This window comes from Megalops cyprinoides, chromosome 7 (genome assembly GCF_013368585.1).
Source record: "Megalops cyprinoides isolate fMegCyp1 chromosome 7, fMegCyp1.pri, whole genome shotgun sequence".
NCBI lineage: Eukaryota > Metazoa > Chordata > Actinopteri > Elopiformes > Megalopidae > Megalops > Megalops cyprinoides.
Window position 1 is genome coordinate 6,975,176 of NC_050589.1, and position 21,813 is coordinate 6,996,988.

Below are 21,813 nucleotides of genomic sequence, written 5' to 3' on the forward strand. Positions count from 1 at the left end.
ATAAACGTAAGGCATGTTGTGAAACCACTCAACATTAACAAAAAAAGTTTGCCCAAAAGGTAATGAATAAATTAATTTTGATTAACTGCCCTTTTCAAAAAAAAAACTTTTTTTTTTTTTTTTATCCCACATTTCCTTTTGAAGTTTCAGAATGAGCCACTTTGAAAATGATTCCTGTTGATGCCCCCTCCCTGTTTTGATGTTCCAAATTTTGTTACCGCAGTCCTTATTTATTCTTTCATCTCTCTCAGCTTACAAAATAACATTTCATACAAAAAGACAAAGCGCTGTTGAAAACCCCACTGGGAGAGATGGAGGAAAAACAAAACAAGCCGGAACGTACAGTACATTATGTTTGGCTGTTGTCAACAAATGTTTGAGGCCACTAGTAATTTTAGAGCTAAATTACTGTTAACATTATGCCACTGTACCTTAGACATTTTTTCCCCTGCACTATTCTATCTTCCCTGACAGTTTTCCCATTGCAAACAAATATTCAGTAATGGGAGAGTCAAAATCTGAGAGTGCTTTGCAGAACTGTACATGAATCAATCAAATGTAGACTAACTTTCAAGGGGAAACTTTGTTTCGCTTTGCATATCAGCAATGACTCCAAATCAACCCTACAGTTCTCCACGGAGAAATCCACAATAATCATCTACATAGGGGGAGTGGAATATTATGAGAGGCCAAATATCTAGGGAAAACCCCATACTCAAAAGATTTGTGCCTCTCCAGAGCAGACCTGAGCACCAGACCACCCCAAAGAGAGTGGGCCAACACAAGCCCAGCTTTTTTTCCCCCCTAATTGAGTGACTCATGACCTTCAGCGTGCAGCTGGTGTGGTGTTGTCGGTATTGCCTAACCCTCCAAGGGAGATGCAGAATGCAGAAACCCCTGTCTATTAATAGACGCTCACACACTTCAGTCGCCTGCTGCCTTCACTTTCTCCCGTTCCAAAACAAAAGTCCCATCCCGGCTCTGCCTTAGCTCTTTGACAGATAGGGGGAGGGTGGGGTGGGGGGGGGTGGGGTGTAATAAAATCAATGCCATTTTTGTTCTTGGGTACATCAAAAGCCAATGATAGCTTGCACCCTACAGAGCCTGTGATCCAAAGATCTCATAGTGGTTTAAAAACTCATGCCATCCACCACAAATTCATAGCACCCTCCTGGTAATACAAAGTAGCCCGTCTCGCACCACAGTGCTCACCCCAATTCTGACATTCGTAATCTGACAGACTGGAAAATGCTTAAAATGACTGCTAGAGCCTGATTACTGCATCTTGGTAATTTGGGTACTTGGCTGGGACATGAAAAACTATGTCCTTAATGGACGACAACTAGAGTCGAGGTTAAAATGTAACCCACTGACTGTTCCCAACCCAAACCATGTTCCAACCCTTACCAACAAACCTAAACGTGAGTGGCAAATAAAATCAATCTAATAACGAACCAGAAAAGTTCCAGTGAAATGCCTGGAATGAAAATTCTGACATGTGAAAATAGTTATTCTTAAAAGGCACCACCAGTGAAGGGTTTGTATACACATTATAATTAGACAGTCGGTCGAGGTTATAATTAGGCCTTCCTCGTGGGGGGAAACTTTTGAGAACTTTCTATCAAAATTTTCCGGAATTTTCAGGGGTAAGTAAATTTGCTACTTTCCCATTTGAGGTTATTGAACTTTTAAAAGGGCAATTTACTATTTAGAACAGCTCTTTTAGGATGACTGACTTTACTCATGTCAGCTGTTAAAGAGCTCAATCATTCTTGCCAATAAAATACCCCCAGTTCAACTCTTCCACCTGACTAGTTGTGATTTTTTATTCATGACATGAAGAGAGAGGGGAAACTACAGCCTGGAAGCCCTCAGAATCTCTCAGCACTAGTGGGTCTGAACCCCCTCTCCTTGTGCTAGAGTAATTGATCCAGGCTGTGCATGTTCCCCAGTATCAGAGCAGCAGGCCAATACCCTCAGAGCTGCGCTCCCTGTTGTGACGTAATGGAATCTCTGCATGTTCTCTCTCTCTCCTTCACTGGTTCCACTTGATCCACTGAACCCTTCACAGCAGTGATCCAGCGCCTCTGTTGCAGGAAGGGACTTGCGGGTCTCCAGCTCGATTTGGCATTCTTTTTAGCCTGCGATCCCACTGGGCATTTCTGAGGCCGGAGCTGGGTTTTCATCAAACGCTAAAGGAGGAGCTGAACTTAAAAAATAAGGGCAAGGTGCATCACTTGTATAAAAAAAAAAGCCTCTATGGTGATGCAAGCATTTCTCACAGGTTCAGTCCATTCACTACAAACTGCAGAAGGAAGTACAGTAAATACAGCTGGCTATGACAGGGTGATCAGTGACAGAAATATACAGCACCAGTCAAAGGTTTGGACACACCTACTCATAGAAGGGTTTTCTTTATTTTTACTAGTCTCCACATTTTAGAATAACAGTAAAGACATCAAAACTATGAATAACACAAATGAAATTATGTAATGAACACAGAAGTGTTAGCCCAAATAAAAACTCTTATATTTTAGATTCTTCAAAGCAGCCAAAAATTTTTTTAAATGATTTTTTTGTGGAATGGCATGTTTCCCATTATCTTAGTCAGGTATGTCCAAACTTTTAACTGGTACTGTAGGTTTATTAAATGTTCAGACCTACAGAGAGTGACCTCAGGGTCCCATTTCTAACAGTACATTAAGCAATCAGATTAATGCTGATTCTGATTCAGATTCTGACACATGCTGAGCTGTGAACAGCATGATAATCCCATGAGGTAGAGATGTAGGTAGAGATGTGGAGCATATGAAGCTAATCAATCACTGCAAACTCTGCAGCACACGTGTTTTCTGTTGAGGACAATTTTTTGAACACCACACCTCTGGATAATTTCTGCACTCTTGCCTTGAGCAAACCTGGGATACTATTTTGGCAAACATTTTCACTTGGCATGGCAGAGCTGATGAAAATTGGGTACGTTTACACCCTACCTCCTGACACGATAGGGACACTATACATGTAATTATGCCACTGCTATCTTGTCCTTTCAGTTAAAGCAAACACATTATTTATACCTGACACACTGTCAGATGAGCACTTTGCTCTCTGATACAGTGCCAGCTTCCCGGTGTAAGACTCGATCTAAAGGGCCTCAAACACTGGCTGTGCGGATGTGTACAGAGATTTGTTTTCCGCTAACTCAGTCAATAACTCTCAGGAAAAAAAAATGACGCAACAATAACAACAAAATTACATATACGGAATAAAACCAGATAACTCTGTTGAGAAACACTAGCAGCATGTCGCAGAGAGCGGGTCCCTGCAAATATCGAACAAAGCCCATTAACCAGTTCAAGCGAGAGGGGTTAAAGCCACACAAGCAATCAATTACTTTCCCCAACTCCTCTCGTAATCCCTGCTGAGCCGCTGTTACAGTCTCGCTGACATCGTTTCCTTCGGCGGGCCAGAATACGGTGCTCCAGAAACGGTCTGAAACCCCCCCCCCCCCCCCCCCCCCCGAAGGGGACTCAGCTTGCCTGTTAAATCTGGGCTTACGCAGCTTAAAGGCAAGGGATTCAGGCTACCCAGCCCCATCCAGTGCTTTTAATTTAGGATCAGTGCAGGGTTTATAAAAGACACAGCCCACTGCTCTAAGTTAGCGGCACAGATTTAGGCAACGTGGATATCTGGATATATAACATGGATACATAATTTTTAAATGCCCGTGTTTCTCTTTTTGACTGCTGATGTATGCATCCACAGTGTGCATTGTAGATTTTTTTGACAAGATGACAATATGAGCTGTAGTGCCAGCCCCATAGAGCATAGTGGTTAAGGAGCAGGACTCGTAACCGAAAGGTTGCCGGTTCAATCCCCGCTGGGACACTGCTGCTGTACCCTTGGGCAAGGTACTTAACCCACAGTTGCCTCAGTAAATATCCAGCTGTATAAATGGATAACATTGTAAAACAACTATCACCTATGTAAGTCGCTTTGGATAAAAGCGTCTGCCAAATGAATAAATGTAAATGTAAATGTAGCACACAATGCATAAATACAATGTAGACCAATTCTATCTATGCTAACTCAGCACACCGCATCATTTTAGCCTCACAAACAGACTCCCCAGTGTGAAACAAGGAAGTATCTGTACCAAAGAAACAGATGGCACATTACTCTTCTACAGTTCAACAATAAAAGAAATATATAAAAATAAATACACAAGTGAAAAAAAAATTCTAAATACTCAGAAAACTAGAAAACTCACAGACGGAATGACTACACTTAACCATGAACTCATCCTGGCTTCCTGGCTGCGTGAGTGCACCTGCATTTGTGTGTGTGTGTGTGTGTGTGTGTGAGAGAGTGTGTGTGCGTGTGTGTGAGCGAGCATCAGTGTACATCAACTCAATGACTCTGTGAAAGTGCTTGGGCCCTGCCTACTCCCCTTACACTCGGCTCCGGATGGCGGAATGCAATAACTGCCTGCTGCAGTGGATTACAGCCTGCAATGCGATAGGCCCTCGCATGTGTCCGGGTTACGGAGGCCACAGGGCACCGGTTCAGCTCTCCTGCATCCCAGAGTCAAATGCCACCCAACGCCACACATTGACCAATCAGACAACCTGTGCCTCGGCGGTCGGCGTTCAGCTTAATTGAAGATGTTGGTGCTGCAGGGTACTAGGGGATGAGATAACTGGGAAAGTCATTATTGCTGTCGCTAAAGCACGGGGACTGCACAGTCCCAAATGGTCAACAAAAATCAGGGCTGTGTTTCACACACCCACGCAAAACACCCTTACAGAGACAAGACTCTCTCCTGCCGCACCAACAGACCCAGCTCCACCTCCCATGGCCAGTCAGATTCTCCAGCAGAAAATCATGGGTCAGAAATAACTTTCGCACTCGCGCGCTACCTTCCGCGCAAATGTCGTTGGCAGCAAAAGGCATTTTTGTGAAGACATAACAAACTGGCAGGCGGGCCTGGAAAAACCGCTGTAATAAAACTACGTTTTCACCGCGGACGTTTTTGTTGAAGTGGCTACAGGGCTCTGGCTGGAACAAGCCCCTCGGTCGTTCGCTGCGGTAATGTGCACAAGCTGCCTTTGTGTTGCACTCTGCTCACATTTTACAGTGTGAAAACAATGGCAGCAGTATCTGGACACAATGGTGATGTAGCGGATTGAGAAAATGTGATTGATAAGTAGGTCATGCCTTGTTAACACCACGTGAGGCCTCGAGTTCACAGAGCTCTCCCAAACCACATCCTCAGGACCGTACCGCATGCCTCAGTACAGTCTGATGGTGGGTTTCAGTGAAAATAAAGACTATGATATATTTTATATAAATATAGAAAAACAGGCAAAGTCTTCTAGGGAGGATGCCTTCTACATTCATCTGAATTAATCTCAATCTCGAGCACCATGAAGCTCACACTTAACAACCTGCATCAGAGCCCCTCATAAATATTATATCATACTGGATACAACTATATTTTTGTTGAAACCCAGACAGTAAAAGCTCATTACTGATGCTATGAAATGAAAAGTGTTTGTGTGTGTGTGTGTGTGCGTGTGGAGGGGGTCGAGTGCTCTACAGTGTGTCTGTTGAATTGAAACGCACATGCTGCTGCTGCCGCCGCCGCCTCTGCTGTGAGCCAGTCCCTGTGGAATAAGGCTGAAAAAGGCTGGAAGAGCCAACCAACGCACTAGCCTGGAATTTAGCATAAACGCAGCCATGACAAAAAAGACAAGCATACCAGCAGAACGCCAAACAAAAAAAGAAAACTATTTCTATACAAGGCCCTGTATCAAGAAACCGGGGCATCGTACTCGTGCCTGGATGCCACGGCGTGGGCGTGATCTGGTGTCATGACAAACACAGGCGAGGGGGGCGGTGGGGGGTGGGGGGTGAGAGGCACCCCATCCCTCCCTGCTCAGAGACAGCTGAGGATCTTCCCCGGGGGGCTGGAGAGCTGGGGGGTTGGGGAGGCGCGGCCTCTGTAGGGGGCTGCACCTGCTCGGGGCACGCCGGGGAGTGGACCAGGTCTTAATCTGCTTCAAGCCCCCCACCAACCGCCACCAAACGGAATGCATGCATGCGCCGGAGGAGGAGGTGGGACCTCAAGTTTGGCCCCATCCAAGTTCACAGGGTACTGGCCAGGCCAAACCCGGAACCCCCATCACACTTCTCTGGTTTTTTTTTTTTGCTTTGCACACACAGGCAGGCAGGGCAGGCCGCCAGGTTCAGAGCAGGGCAGAGGAATCCGACACAGTGTCAGCTTGCTGACAGAGAGGGGTATCTGCTCCCTCATGAGCACAATGAGTGTTTGGGTGTGGAGGGACAAAAATAGAAAAAAAAATCTAGCTGCTAGAGCTGGAGTACAAATTGATCACAGAGTAGATCAGATTTGTTTGAACTCACTGCCCTGAAACACTGTACGGGGGTACTGACAAGCAACATTTTAACATTTAACATGGCATTACCTCGTAATTTCCACCCGCTGAACAGGCACATTCGTGGTCTGCGCTAGTGGTGATTTCTTTGAGATTGCAACGCCAATGAAAGGTCGTTCGACAAGATCAATAGGAACGCTGCATAAGCCATGAACGAAACGGTCTGCTTGTTAACCACGCTGCCAGCCGTGTAGCAGAGACGAGAAAACGCATTCCACTCTATTTCATTACATGCACAATGTCATAAAACCGCAAAGGGTTAACACCGACACAAAGCGGGGAAATTTGGACAGGGAAATAAGTTGTGGAGCGCTTCTTTGCACAGTCAGTATTACTGTACTGACTGTGGTACGACGTGTACCGTCGACAGCGTAGCTAGCTTTGAGGGAAATGCAGGCAAACCCACAAAACGGCTGCAGTCTCGCTAGCTCTTATTAGAAATGTTACTTGCGAACAGCCAACGCCAATTTCCTGCTTCGCGACATGAGCGGCCGGCAACATACTGAACGCCGAATGCGTGAATGCATGCAACCTCTTTATTCAAAACCAGCCGAATACGGGCAATAGCGGAAATATCCCGACAAATGGAAATCCTGATCAGACTACTTTATGTGTGAAAACTTCCCCAATTTCTCCTGTACGCCAAAGAAAATGGCATTTGGGCTTCCCCCTGCTACAGAAGTATGGTCGAGACAAAAGCCTTGAATGAAGTTCCCCCGCTAGCTAGCCAGCTAGCTACGAGTACAATCCCTCTCCAGGTACAGCAGCTCTTCACTGAAAACACTCTGCGTTTAAATGCCAGCATACGGCGGAATAAATGCCCGATTTCCATAATGCGCATATTTTGCATGCACTAAAGTGCAAAGGAGAGTGAGCGAAATGATTGGTAGATTGCGTACCTCTCCTGGTCCAGATCCGTTTTTTCGCCTGTGTTTTATTTGAATGGAGTGTTGTTTCTAAGGAGGCGTCCTGTTCCGGGGTCACATCCCGACAGTCGGTATGGCTGCGTGTTGGAGCTGAATAATGACTCACACTGAGCTCCCGGTGTGGAATCAGTTCCTGCCAGGCCGTTCGCTCCATTAGCCACTAGGGGGAGGTGTAAGATAAAATAAAACGGAGGATACAATTTACTGGACGTAATACAGTCGTAATTACGTAAATTGTAAAAGAATGAAAAGTATAACAAAACTGCCCTTAGCAGAGTATGATTTTACTGTATTAAAATGATTACATACGAATAATCCAGGTTTTGAAATGGCCATGTTGGTAAATTTGAGAACCGGAGTGTTTAAATATTTGATTTTTAAAAATCTCTTTTCACAGATTACCTTGATTTTGTTTATTTTTATGGCTAGATGTTGTCAGCACCACAATTCTTTGTTTAGCAAAGTATTTACTACATAAAATATGTATCATTCTTTTACACAGAATTCATATGCTACTCCTGTTAACCTCATCTTTACAGTGCATTTAAGAGAATGATAATCAGCTCATCAGCAGTAGCCAAGTTGCCCTGGTGTATATTGTTGTTGTAGATACCCTATGTCTTCTCCACACTGTTCATCTATATCAATATAAAAAAGAACACTGCAGAATTCTCACTGAACTCATTCGAACTTGAAGAATGTGAGGTGACTGAAAATGGGAAAAGTGCTACATAAAGCATACTGATACTTTCCACTTTAAAAAATATAGATAAGTTTGTGAATTTTCTTGAATTGGCCTCAACCAATTGCTTTAAATTTCTGAAAAACATTACTATATGGACATGAGGTAGGCCACACACAAATACATGTGCACACCCATGTACACACACACACACACACACACACACACACACACACACAACCACAAACACACCCAGTCACACACACACACACACACACACTGACACAGGCACTCAAACACACGTGCACACACACACACACACTGACACAGGCACTCCTGCGTCACTCTGCATCTCTTCCTGGTAGTAGTGGACGACAGCAGCATATTAATCTCAAGGCTGAGGGACACGGCCTAACCGACGCCCGAGGGGGCGCTGTCCCTGCGTGCCCGCTGCCATTGTCCCTGACCTCCTTTTCCAACTGCGGGCACTAACGCTAACAAACAGCAGGCTGTCAGCCTCTGGCCTGCAGACTCCAGCGGTGCGGATGCTAATGGGGCCCTGGCTCAGACGGGCTGCTGCTGCACCGTGCCGGAGCTCGCGGTCTGAACCGCTCCCTCCATATTGTGCTGTCGGGGCTGTGATCCTGCCGTGCATAGCAGGGAGGGCGGGACTGAAGCATTACGAAGCCTGCGCGGGCCACGGGACTGCAGAGACTCCTGCAGCTCTGCTGGCTCACCCGGCACCATCGCCCTCTCCAGCACACAGTGGGGACCTCTGCTCCGAGCCAAACGCGTCCCGTCTTACACTGTACGGCCAGAAACTCACCCGCAAAACCATAACACTTTATGCAGTTCCACAGCAGGTTGGGAATTAGAAGGAGAGGTGAGGAAATCCGTTAAAATCTGTCTGGTGAATACCGGACTTTCATTTTACAGACTGAGTCTTGTGTGACGTTTCAGCTGTATCGCTGATGTTGGTTGAAAGTGTACTGAACAGCATGGAAAAGGACTTAGCCAAAGGGGAACTACTCGCGTGAACAGAGCAGAACCATGCGTGTGACATAGGCAGAAACTGAACTTTTGTGTGAGACGGGGGGGTTTCAATAGGCAGAGAAACAGATTCCTGAAAGAATTTATTTGGAAATGACATTTCTTAATGATTTAGTTCAAGATTAAGAGGTCCAGTGCATCTGGTTAGTCAAAACATTTGACTTCATTGTTTGTTATATAGTTTTTTTTTTGTGTATGTGGGCATTTGACTACAACCAGGAAATAAATGTGTTCTCATATATAAGCAGTTGAACTGCACTGCGTGATTTAAATTATTGAAGGGGCTATAAATTTTTTAAAAAGGTATTGTAGTGTCATCTTGTGGTGAATGCCATATACTGCACATAGCATCTTGGGATTTGGAGAGAGTAGTGGACTAGAAACTGGATCATCTTTGGCAGATGTTAGACACAAATCTTCATTTGTAAAACGTCATTGGGAAATGAAACAATCATAATTCTTTACGTGAATTACCTGTTTCCATAAAAAAACAAGGATTTTTGAGTTAATCAATTGCATGCTTTATGAAGAATAAAGATTTGCTCACAGCGTTACCCATCTTAGATGGAACCCTCCCAAAATTTGCACACTGGTTTTGTGTAATAAACTTAATAAAATAAACTTAATAAAACCATTCACAGATCAATAACAGAAATAAAGTTTGACCTGGCTGGCTTCCCTTATCATAATACTATTGTGATTGTGGTCTCCGATTTACCACAATTGTAAACAGTTACACACACACATACAAGTTGCCTGTCTTTGATGGTCTGTGAAATGAATTTAAAAATGCATGAGAATACATGAGAAACCTAATAATACAGCATGTACATAAATACATTACCAGTAGTTAATAACAAATTTCTACACTCATGCCTATGCCATTGCCTGTATGTCTTTCTGTCTGCGAGCAAAATAACTGAAGGAATAATGAACAGATTTGGCTGAAACTTGGGATAAGGACTGAATTATTACTTTTTAGATGTACTGTCATGGGCAGTTGAGGTGTGCACACTATATACATTAAATGAGCTACACTCATACCCAGAATTAATTAGACAGTACACGCGGCAGCTGGACATTTGCTGATGGAGTTCAGGTTAAGTACCTTGCCCAAGGTTACAACAGCAGTGGTGCACCTGGGAATCAAACTGGAAACTATACTGTAACCCCTTGCCTTAAAAGCTCCAGAACTGGCAAAAAAAAAAAAAAAAATCTGATCAGGTCAACCTGCTCCAACCAATCTGTTGCTTACTGAATAAAATTTTACTATTAACTTCAAACGCCCGGCGCCATTTCCTGCAAAGCTTTAATATTCAAGGAATTTCATGAGTAGCTGGAGTTTGAAAAGCTCTGAAAAACATGGTCACATGACATGTAAGGTGAAGCATAACTATGTCCCCCTCACGGCCACTGTACAGAACCATCCTGCGTCAGTGCATTGGAAATGCAGCGCGCATGCCAGAAATCCTGTTTACCAGACAGGCTGTCTCCCATTGGACAACATCGCCCCTGCGGTCAGAGCCCCGCATTGTCAAACTGCCGACAGGGACAGCAGGTTTCTGAATTTGCACAGGAGGAGCCCGTGAAGGAAGAGGACAGAGTTAGCGGTAACATCCATACATGCATGCTGTGTACACACAAGCGAGTCCCGGTGTCTATGCACACTTTGGGCAGTGTTAGGCCTACAAACAGGGGGAGTCACACAGACACACAAATGTATGTTCATCAGAGCATCAGGTGTACAAACATCCATGATTACAGCAGTGGCAGAGCCAAAGTACATGTTCTGCTGAAATGTCACATAATATCATATGATATTATTAGTTTGATATGGTACCTCATCATGCACAAAGACAAGCAGAGGCAAAAAATATGCATTTCGTCATGTATTGTATTTTCTTGAAACATAAACACATATACTTTAATTCAATAGACCCTTTGTTATCAGACCCATTATGAAATGGTTTGCTAAACAGCCTCACAAAACTATTGTTATCTGAAGCACAGGGCAAAGTATTAAGAAGTTAAGGTGTGGAGAAAATGTAATCTAAACATTGTTCAGATTAGATTTATTGAAGTACTGCATATACACAAATACATTTAAAAAGTTCCTAAATGCCAGCTGGGGACAAATATTTCCAAAAAATGAACAATTTTGTTTCCATATGAAGTACATTTGAATTGCACATTTAATGTTGACATTATTCAGGTGTGAGGCAGAAAATAATAACATAAAATCAATAGCAATACCTAATGATAATGAATAAAATGCTAGTGACGGAAATTTACAGGAGGAGAGAGTTATATAAACAATTTGAGAGGCATGACATAAAGATAGCTTTGGGGTCTTTCATCCAAAGCCAGAAAATATAATAACATATCTCATACATCGCGCTCACAGGGGCTTCTTGTCGTCTAATCGTGTCAATTATTAGGTTATACTGATATTTCAGACACAAATAGACGAAATTACATCAATTCAATACAGAGGGGAGATTCCGCTGTATTAAAAGGGAACTTACAATTACGTGAATAAGGTTGTTGAGGAATTGTACACCAGGTGGCGCATGACTGCAAATCAACTTTAGAGAACAAGCCCACGGGCTCGCAAATTGGAGCTCATTAATCAAAGAGCAAAATATTGAAAATAATACAATAGAGTACACTCTAATACTACACTCAATAATCGATTAAAACAATGCACACTGAAATAAATAATTATTTAAAATAAATTTTTTTTGTTCTTAGATAAGGCCATTGTCATGTGTGACTGCGATGTAGTACAGCCGTTTCTTGAACGTAAAGGTTTGACAGATTAAATAGTGTAAAAACTTAAATAGTGTGATCAAATATTATGATCAATATAGAATAAATTTTGAAATATACTTTGACAGCGTTTGAGCAAATGATTTATTCTGACGTCATTTTGTGCACCATAACAACAGACATGTATGAGCGAGACAATATTTCTCAGATCAATAAAACATACAGCACACCTGTCGAACGAAGATGTCTGCAAAGACCTCTGTCTTCATTCAGATGCCGTGCAATTTAAATTGTTTCATTATAAACCTATAAAGACCATAGTTTTGATAACCTTTGCGATAATTAACTTTATGAACCTTATCAGATTAGACCTGTTATTAAACTAACCCTGAATATAAAAAATACGTGTTAAAAGATTAAGTGAATAGTTGATCGTTGTTATTATTATGCAGTTGTCTTAAATGTAAAGATTTTATTTTCCTGGCTTATTTGAAAGAGCGATAGAAAAAACCCACAGGAGTTAAAGATGTCCTTGCAACTGGTCGTACGTTTTGGTGAAGGTGATCCACTGAAAAACTGGATCAAAAGCGATCAGAAACCACCTTTACACCGTCTGTGAATAACAACAAAATTTAAAAGTCATGAACGAATTTTATTACAAAATTTAAAAATAAATGCAACTTCATCAACACATTTAAACAAACAAGTAAGTGCATTGAAATTGTAACCTGTACAGTGGAACTGCAGTTCGCCCTGGACACAGGCTTGCATCTGCAAGTCGGGCTACAGACAAGCAAAACATCAAAAACACCACTCACTCAACTTCAATATTTCGTCAAAATCTATTGAGGGAAAAAAAAAAAATCACAGATCATTTCGAAGTCATTGAACTTCAAAAACTACACTGAAAACAACAGATATGACAAATAACTTGTCAATGCCAGTGCTATTTTCTTACAATTGTAGTTATCAACTTTTAAACATTTGATTTAAACATTGCTAAATGTATGTAAAATAAATAAATAATCAGACAGATCAAACCAAACTAAAAAAAATCAGAAACACGGCTGTATAGTCAGGTTTCGATAGATTGAAAATTAATATGCGATGGAATGGAAACATGACATAGATCATTCACAAAGAGCATTGAACATTGCTGCACAGTTTCGAGCACAACTTAGTGCACGTGGAATTACATTTTACAACAACGTTTATATTCACACTGTAATGGTCAGCGCTCTCTCATGCAAACATACTTATGATTACGGATGATGATATCACTTGTTGCATGCTTGTAAACAATAATAAAACAAACATGACGTTACATGTATGCATGCACTTGCATATGCTCAATGTTCAGCAAAGGATTGAAAAGCAAACCACAAATTTGATTAAAAAAACTAATCACATTTGATTTTAAAATTAAATCGCGCTGCACAAAATCAAAGGCACTCCGGTGCATCGATGTTTTTCACAAGGATTGCAAGTGCATACACTGCAGTTGTGTTGCTAGTCATAGTAATGCAATGACATTTCTTGTTGTATGCTATAAGACAATTGATGATAACTGCTTGGGGGCGCCTGACTCCCTCCGGCACTAAATCCTTGGGTTATTCCAGTATAAGGGCCGCCGTTGTGGGGCACCAAAACATTCGAGTGTCGGTGGTATCCGCTGTAGCCCGGATGGAGATGGTTTTGATAACAGTTCACAGGAGAACTGGCAAATCCACTGACGGCTACGGGGCTAGCGTTTCCACTTGCCGTCTGCGGCTGCTGGTAGTTGACGGACGCGCTGGATTGCAGGGCTCCGGGCTGAGAGAGGGGCCAGGAACTGTTCACAAAGTGCGCCGGTAAGTACTTGGGATTTTGGTGCATGTAGCCATCGGGGTAATTCAAGTAAGGCTGCGCTTGTAAGTACTTCGGGTTTTGGTGCATGTAGGCGTCGGGATAATTCAAGCAAGACTTCCCCGGCAAGTAAGGAACCGACGGAGTTCGGTAATGTCTTTTAACCCGTCTGCGACGCCGGTAATTTCCTTTGTCGAACATGTCTTCAAATGCAGGGTCCAGGGTCCAGAAATTTCCTTTCCTTTCTCCGCCGCCTTCCCTGGGAACTTTGACGAAGCATTCGTTCAGGCTCAGATTGTGCCGGATGCTGTTCTGCCAGCCTTTTTTGTTTTTCTCATAGTAGGGAAACTTTGTGATGATGTACTGATAAATTCCGCTGAGGGTCAACTTCTTCTCGAGACTGTCCCTGATGGCCATGGCGATCAGAGCTACATAGGAATACGGCGGTTTTTGAGACGGGTCCACTTTTTCCGTCTCCGTCCCCTCCTCCCCTCTGTCATCGGTTATACCCGGACTGTTGCCTCTCAGGGCCAAGACCGGGTCCAGGGTCTCCATGTGCTTCGTCTGCTTTCTGAGCGCGAAACGCTGTCCTGGAATTTTTGTCCTGTGCCGTCCTTCCTACCAATGCAGCATTCAAGAGGCAAACTTGTCCATATCAGGAGCGCCACTTCCGTGCGTTCCAGGTATACTACTAGATTTTGTTCAGGTAGTTACCAGCATCGGCGCGCGTTAACCCCTCCCCCGTCGGATGCAATGCCTCTGGTGTGGAAGCGTATCGTTTCTTCGGACCCTTCTCACATTTTAACCTTTCTCGGATCAAAGGATTTAACATCTATGTTTACAGTTCAAGCGGAGGTCGGAGACAGGTTTTGACGGGATACATTTCGGTTAATTACAATATAAGACTCGAAATCCCAATGTTTGCAAACGAAGGCGTAATACATTTATAGAATCGAAGTGTAGTAACGTACTTTTTTTTTTTTTTTTTTTACTATTTATGCGCTTGCATTCAAAAGAAAATTTTAACAAAGGAAAAGTTTCGTATGTACCACACTTTATAAATCACTCAATGTAAGGGCATCTGCTAAATGCCAAAACGTAAAAACGTTAAATAAAACTTTTTCCAGAATTATTGTTGCGCAATGATCCCTTTAAGGAAGATAGTATTCTCAGCTACGGTGCGCACATCATTCATTTTCACCTGCACCGTTTGACTAAAAGTTTTTTTTTTTATCTGTTTATTAATTTTTGTTTATGTTTTAAATAACCAATTGTATTTGTGTGAGTCACGCGTAATATATTGAAATGCAGTAGTATTGTTTAATATGTTCTCGCTTTCCATCTTTTGCCATATAATTGATGGAACTACCAAGTTCTGCTGAATAGAAATAGTAAAATAACTCGACGATCTGACTTAAAATGTGTGTATAACCAGCTGACATGTATGAAGAATGCACCGTTAAAAGCTAAAACTGGGGCCTTTGAAATGGACCACTTAAATGAAGAAACGGTATAGGTATTTCAAGAGCTTAACTTCCGCAGACTACCATTAATTTGTAGACTACTGAGACATACTGTGTAATCACTCACTTCAAGATAAACCCTGCTTGCTTGCAAATCATTGATCATGCATATCATGTAGGCATAATTAATAGCTATTCAAAACCAAATGTCTTGTAAAAATTATCAAGCTATTTAAAATTCCTTTTCTACATTACTGTAAACAGTATTCCTTCACATATTTCCTAATTTTCTTAACAAGTATGCAGTCTATAAAAAGGCAAATAAAGTCGTGATCTATGTACTGTATTAATACGTTAATTTTCAAAAACTGATAGATATTAGGCATTACTAATTAATATTACATGACATTATTTGCATTTAGCATATGCTCTTTTCCAGAGCAACCTACATAGGTTATATATTTTTTTTAACATGGCACCCATTTATACAGCTTAATATTTACCAAGGCAATTCTGGTACCTTGCCCAAGTGCACAACAGCAGTTCCCCAGCGGAGAATTGAACCGGCAACCATTCGGTTACAAGTCCTGCTCCTTACACTGCTGCCCTGATAGCTCTCTTATCATTACAAGAAGGGAGGAAGGGAGACATATTTCCCTTTGAATGTACCATTATGGGTATGTATTTTGTACCATGTTATTTAAAATATCTTAATTCACTAATTAGAAAATCCCAGACACATTTATGAACAACTAGACATTTAATATTGATTTTCTCAAAAAGTGGTAGCCATGCAGCATTTTAACTTCTGTTTTCATCCTAGGGGAAAACAGACAAGAGGGAGTTTTCAAAAAAAAAAAAAAACAATCAACACTGAGTAACCTGTGTCCAGGAAAGTATTCCAGTTTAGATAGGGATCATCAATTAGCAGCGGGTCCCTTTCGCTCGATTGCATCTTTGATACCTTCAGCTTTATTCCCTTTACATGAAATAATTCCAGATATAACAACAACACAACAGAAACCTTACTAATTTCAAGATCACTCATCTCCTTGTAATAATCAAAATGATCCACTGTAACGTCTGATGTAACAAAACATGTTTAATTTCAACTACACTGAGATGCTATAATGATAAATTGGAGAAAGAATTCATTAAAAAAACATGCTGCTGTTGGGTGATCCTGACTTACATTGGCAAGATTTTTTATTTATGAAAATAATCACAAAGTCTCAGAATATTCATGCGTTTGAAGGGGCCCTAAGTGAAGGAGAGCATTCACCACCCTATCTCCTCCTGTTTTTGCTCATAAATCTTCACGGTATGTTATATTAATATTGTCATGTTTCAACTCAAATTATATATTCAGGGTACAATGAAAAAAAAAACATTTGATAACATGATAATTTTCTTTAAGCTTCTCCATTAATATGTGGCAATATTTATTCTTCTTATAGCATAATTTAATTTTGAAAAGGTTGCTTAACAAAATGATCATTTGGTAGCAAACATTTTATTTTTGTGAATATTTAAGTGAATATGCTCTCAAGATCAGGGAATATTAAGATGAAACTTTCGACATGGTAGGTTGTTGGAGGTTAATGTTGTATATTAATTCCTCAACGTTGGTTGTGTGGTTATTTGAACCATTTAAACTAGTTATGACAAAGTAGTTATCACAGTAGTTGTGCATGTAGGGCCTAATTATTAAGGTCTCCAAATGGATTTATTGGTAATATAGGGACTGGGGCTTAGTTTGAAGGATATGGAAGATTAACAAATAAATCGGGCACATTATTTATATGATTTTAAAATGACTTTTTAATGTTACATTTATTTTAAAATTAGTGGCTTCCGTGTGCATGTCAGCATCTCCAGCCAAAATGTTTTTTTTTTTTTTTTTGGACCAAGGACAGCAGAGAAGAAGAATCGAGAAGCAGTCACAGAAACCACAGTATACCTCGATTTCGTGCACAATTGCACAGCACATTCGCAATCCATCTGACAGAGAGAATCAAGCTGTTTGGAATGATTAAAGCCGTGCAAGCAATGACCTGCCCATTTTTTGCAACAAGGAAAACCCCACTCACAGTTATGATGCATCACCTCAGCTGGGTTCACACACACAAACACACACGCACGCACGCAGACACAATCAGGGATCAAGTGTCCGTAAGCAGGTCCAAATCTATATCTAAATATGTTGAACAGGACAAATATGTAGTTGCAGTTATGTGCTTTCCTCCCAACAGTTTAACCTGGCACCATGAGTTTACATACGACACACTTTAAAAACCGCTCTGTACCTACGGTTATATACATAAATAAATACAAAAACGAAAAGTGTATTGGCAGGATGAGTAATAAACGATTGATTTTTTACTTACATCTACAAACAAAGCTAGGTTCAGTCTTAAAAGGCCAAATGAAGGTCTTCACGTTTGCGTCACGTGTATTGCAGCTTTTCGCTGTCTCTTACTGTCTAATACGGATATAACGTTGTGTTCTTCTGTTACGATCAAAAACTGTTATTTCCTCTTGGCTCCACCTGTCTCATTACTTAAGATGTGATAACGGAAGTCTGACTGGGTGGCACCAACGCGCTCGTAATTGTGCAGTGCGTCAACATATTTCTAAAGAAGAAGCGTCACGATATGGGTACGCAACTTAGAATAGAATCCCACCAACCACTTCCTTCCGTAACAGATGTTGAATCCGCTAGCCTCAATATTCATACAACATTCGCATCGTATGGGAATTCATATCAAAGGAATTGTCTATATAGATATAAAGGGGCACCTCTGTCGGGTGGTTTTGAAAGTAACGTACTGTCCAGCGCGCTTCATGTGATGTTAATCGAATCTTCAAGAGCTCTTGTCGAAGGGCTCTTGAACTTTTAGCAAGCCATTTCGATGGAAAACAACATTGATAGGATTATTTTTTAATAGTGCAAATGCATTATTTTCTCAAACAAGAGATCATTCTTTCTGGCTCCAAACAACTCTTCCTTTCAACACATAAAATATTGTGACAGTGAAATCTATTACCCTTCAGCATGGACTAAATTGTAGGGTATGATAGGGTTAATTTTTACTGTTCATTACTCTCTAAAGTCAACAAATATCTTACAAATAAGTGATTAACGAGAATGCCTTGTTTCAGTAATATAAGCCATACCACTAGGGTACCTGACAAAGAGGCCTATGCCAGCCAGGCTGTGGTATCTTTTATTACTATTATTGTTATTTATTTTGAAACACTGCAGCGAACCTGGGTATTTCCTGTCGGTGTGCGAGGGGAACTGCGTGCCCACCGAGTTAAGAATGAGGGGGATAAACGCCGAGCCAATCGCACGACACCGGCTGCTCCGGGATCGCCACCCACGCTCAGAGAGGCATGGAAACCCGGGCTGCAGGAGACGGTAGATAATGATCACCTGGTCTCAGCAGACAGACTGTCTCCCCTGAACAAGCGATAGGGGAACCAACGGAGCTTACAAGTAACTAATTCTTCGCATCAGCACTTGTTCTTTACCGGGACTTGGGTGGGTGCTAATTACAGTAGCCTAAAAAACAACGACTTTCCTTTTTTTTTTCTTCTTACTCTAATAACATTAAAATCAAACGCGTGGTTCTTCAAAAAGCACCTGAACAAACAACGTTCTTAATCCGTTTGTTTGCCATAGAGGATGGTTCATTTTCCCGCTCAATCGACAAGCTTCATAATCGGAGTTGGGAAAGATGATAATTGTTCTTGCGCTGAGGTCGCACAAACCGCGCTGGCCTTTTCCCAGATGCTCTTCGGAAGGCTTGCGCATATTCCGCTTACACAGTTTTGACAAAAACACCCCAAGGGTGCTATGATATACTTGTCAACAATGCAAGCCTTACTTCTGTCTGTTTAGACTACTTAAGAGCTGTATACCGCTATTTGACAACCGAATTTAACTGGGGACGGCATGGACTACCGATATAACCGTGATTAACAAGGTATTCACTTGTAGATATCTGCTAACCCGGCTCAGAAATGCCTGGTCATGAAAAAGCAGATTTGAAAAAGAAAGAGTTAAAACTGTTAGCAACTTTAGTGTTCTAGGCAATGGCTATAAAATGTAAACAAATCATTACATACATGCGTGCGTACATATTTAATTTGAATAAAGAGGCCCCAATAGTGATATACTTAGCTACGATTTTACAAGGAATTATTTCATAACTGCAATTAAGAACAGTAATGGATACACCATTTCACAGATTTCACACACTCTCCATTTTGTTTGGTCGCTTTCAAACTCAGATTTGCACAGCGGGGGAGTTGCCTACAGCAGCAGGTAGAGCATGTGCACCAGTATGTGCACCACAGTTGCAAACAACGGCATGTTGCTTTGCTCGGCTGTTATCACATTGCACCAGTGTTTCCCAAACCTCTCCTGGAGGACCCCTTGTCCTGCGTGTTTTCGATCTCTCCCTGCTCCAACACAGCCGATTCAAATGATCGACTCGTTATGAGCTCCTGAAGCTGCTTAATAACAAACTGGATCATTTGAATCAGCTGTGCCGGAGCAGGGAGAGATCTAAAACATGCAGGACAAGGGGTCCTCCAGGAGAGGTTTGGGAAACGCTACATTAAACTGCAGCTTTTCCTACTGATTTAAAGCATTATGCCAGCATCCACTATGTAATTACACATAATTTTCTGCATGGAGGTGTGCTTAGTTTACACTGGACAGTTAGAATAGCACTAGCTTGTCTGTACTCAGCTGATCTGAGGATCTTATATAAACTCTCACACTGAAATACAACCAAAAGGACTCATCTGTTACTTTTAAATGAGGTGAAAATGGAATGAAAAATATAGTACCTGAACCTGCACATTTTCAGATTAGGCTTTTTAAAAAACATTTATTCTTTCAGTATTCAATTGTCCAAGATTAAATGATTTCCCATTACTTGCAAGTGAAATAATTGCATTTATCATGTACATACCTGCCCATTCTCATAGTCTGCCACCTGCAATGTAAACAGTTATTTTAGATTCAAGAATTAAAAACCCTTCAGAAAATATTTTTGGATTCCTTGGAACATGTCTACACGTAAAAAATCATAATCTGCAATACAATATCACATTGCAACCAATACAGCCAGTCAATTTTAGGGCATTTTTTACTGGAAAATAAAATGTGGCTTTTTCCTTGGATGCTGGAAATACAGGGTTTGATTTTAAATAAGCTGTCAAATGAAACTCCTATGGCTGCCTTGTATTGAAAATATACAGTTCAAAAGACATTAACAAAATGATTTTCAGACACAAAGATCTTTAATGACCAAGTGGTAAGGAACCTGCTTTTATTAATACAATAGATATGCACCAGTGAATTGGAACAAGTAAGACACTATTCAGATGAGGTAGGTTTACATGTATACTAATACACTTCTAAGTGAACTTTGTGATTGTTATAGATCTTAACACCAGTACAAGATACAGATTTCCATACTCACAAGTATAAACAAGACTGCTGCATTTAAATTCTTTTTTTAAGAGGACAAAATGATCTGCTGAGGAAAAAAAAACAAACATTTATCAGCAGAGACATGCTCAGACATAAAAAATATTTTGAATGAAAACTCAAATGAACATCAAGGCTGACCTCTTCATTTTTTTAAACAGTAGCAGTTCAGAATAGTGGTTCAGCTAAAGGATTCTGAACCAGAGAACATCAGGTCTTAACAGCAGGCACAGTATTGCCACTGTTACTTTGAGCAAGGTCCTTCCCTTCAATCCCTTAAGCAAAATCCACCTTTAAAACTGGGTTGGAGACTGGGGAAAACATACAATTGTTAGCACTGTAATTTGTCTCGGACAAGGACGTCAGCAAAGCAAATATAGTACATACATTTTAATATTTTAACCTGAAGGTGCAACATACACCCATCAAGATGCAAAAAAACCCCTCTTAATTTCTTCGGACAATTACAGCCGTAGCAACACAAAGCCTTACTTAGGACGCCATAATAAATACATTTTTTTGACAGAAAGCAGTCTGTACATATTAAAACTTCAGTGTGTCCGATGTGTTGGGATCCATTAGAACATTCAGAGCTGACATTAAAGTAACATTTGGCACAGTGTAAATGACAAGTACCTGGCAATCCATTTCTTTATTTAATGACATTTAAATATGGAGTATACAATATACACCCACAAGAGAACCAAAGTGCTACACTAGCATTGCAAATGATTGGTTCTAAACCCAAATACATGAAATGGATTTTTTTCCATATCATTAAAATTATGCAGTTCATAAGTACTGGCTATTGTGCCTTCTCCTGCACTTCACTTGTTATGCAAGATCTGTATTTCTGCAACAAAGCTGCTAAAAATGCAAGATGGCAGCCTTATCTGTAAATGATTTTTATTTCTTTGTTGAACAATTATTGAGGAAGCTGTTCACTGTCCAGGAAAAATACTCCTGTTCAATGCAAACATTTTGTTGTGCTAAGCCACAATCATGGTGTTTTCAAACTTACATTTACAGACATATCCTGAATTTGAAAATCTTGCATAATTTAAGAGGGCACACTCTCATGATTTACGTTGTAGTGTGATTCAGGGCTACTGAG

The 21,813-nt window shown here is 41.1% G+C and overlaps 2 protein-coding genes across 2 annotated transcripts in view; both read right to left on the reverse strand.

The window, feature by feature from the left end:
- Positions 1-7,473, reverse strand: part of LOC118781414 (beta-catenin-interacting protein 1) — a 28,844-nt gene extending 21,371 nt beyond the window's left edge. The window contains exon 1 of the mRNA XM_036534445.1: positions 7,358-7,473. The gene's annotated coding sequence lies outside the window, so the exon portion shown is untranslated. The remainder of the gene's footprint in view (positions 1-7,357) is intronic.
- A 5,847-nt stretch (positions 7,474-13,320) lies between these two features.
- LOC118781318 (forkhead box protein L2-like) lies at positions 13,321-14,380 on the reverse strand. Its single transcript, XM_036534302.1, has one exon. It carries the CDS (start codon positions 14,283-14,285, stop codon positions 13,395-13,397), a length of 891 nt encoding a protein of 296 aa, XP_036390195.1. The 5' UTR covers positions 14,286-14,380; the 3' UTR covers positions 13,321-13,394.
- Between the last annotated feature and the right edge of the window lie 7,433 nt (positions 14,381-21,813).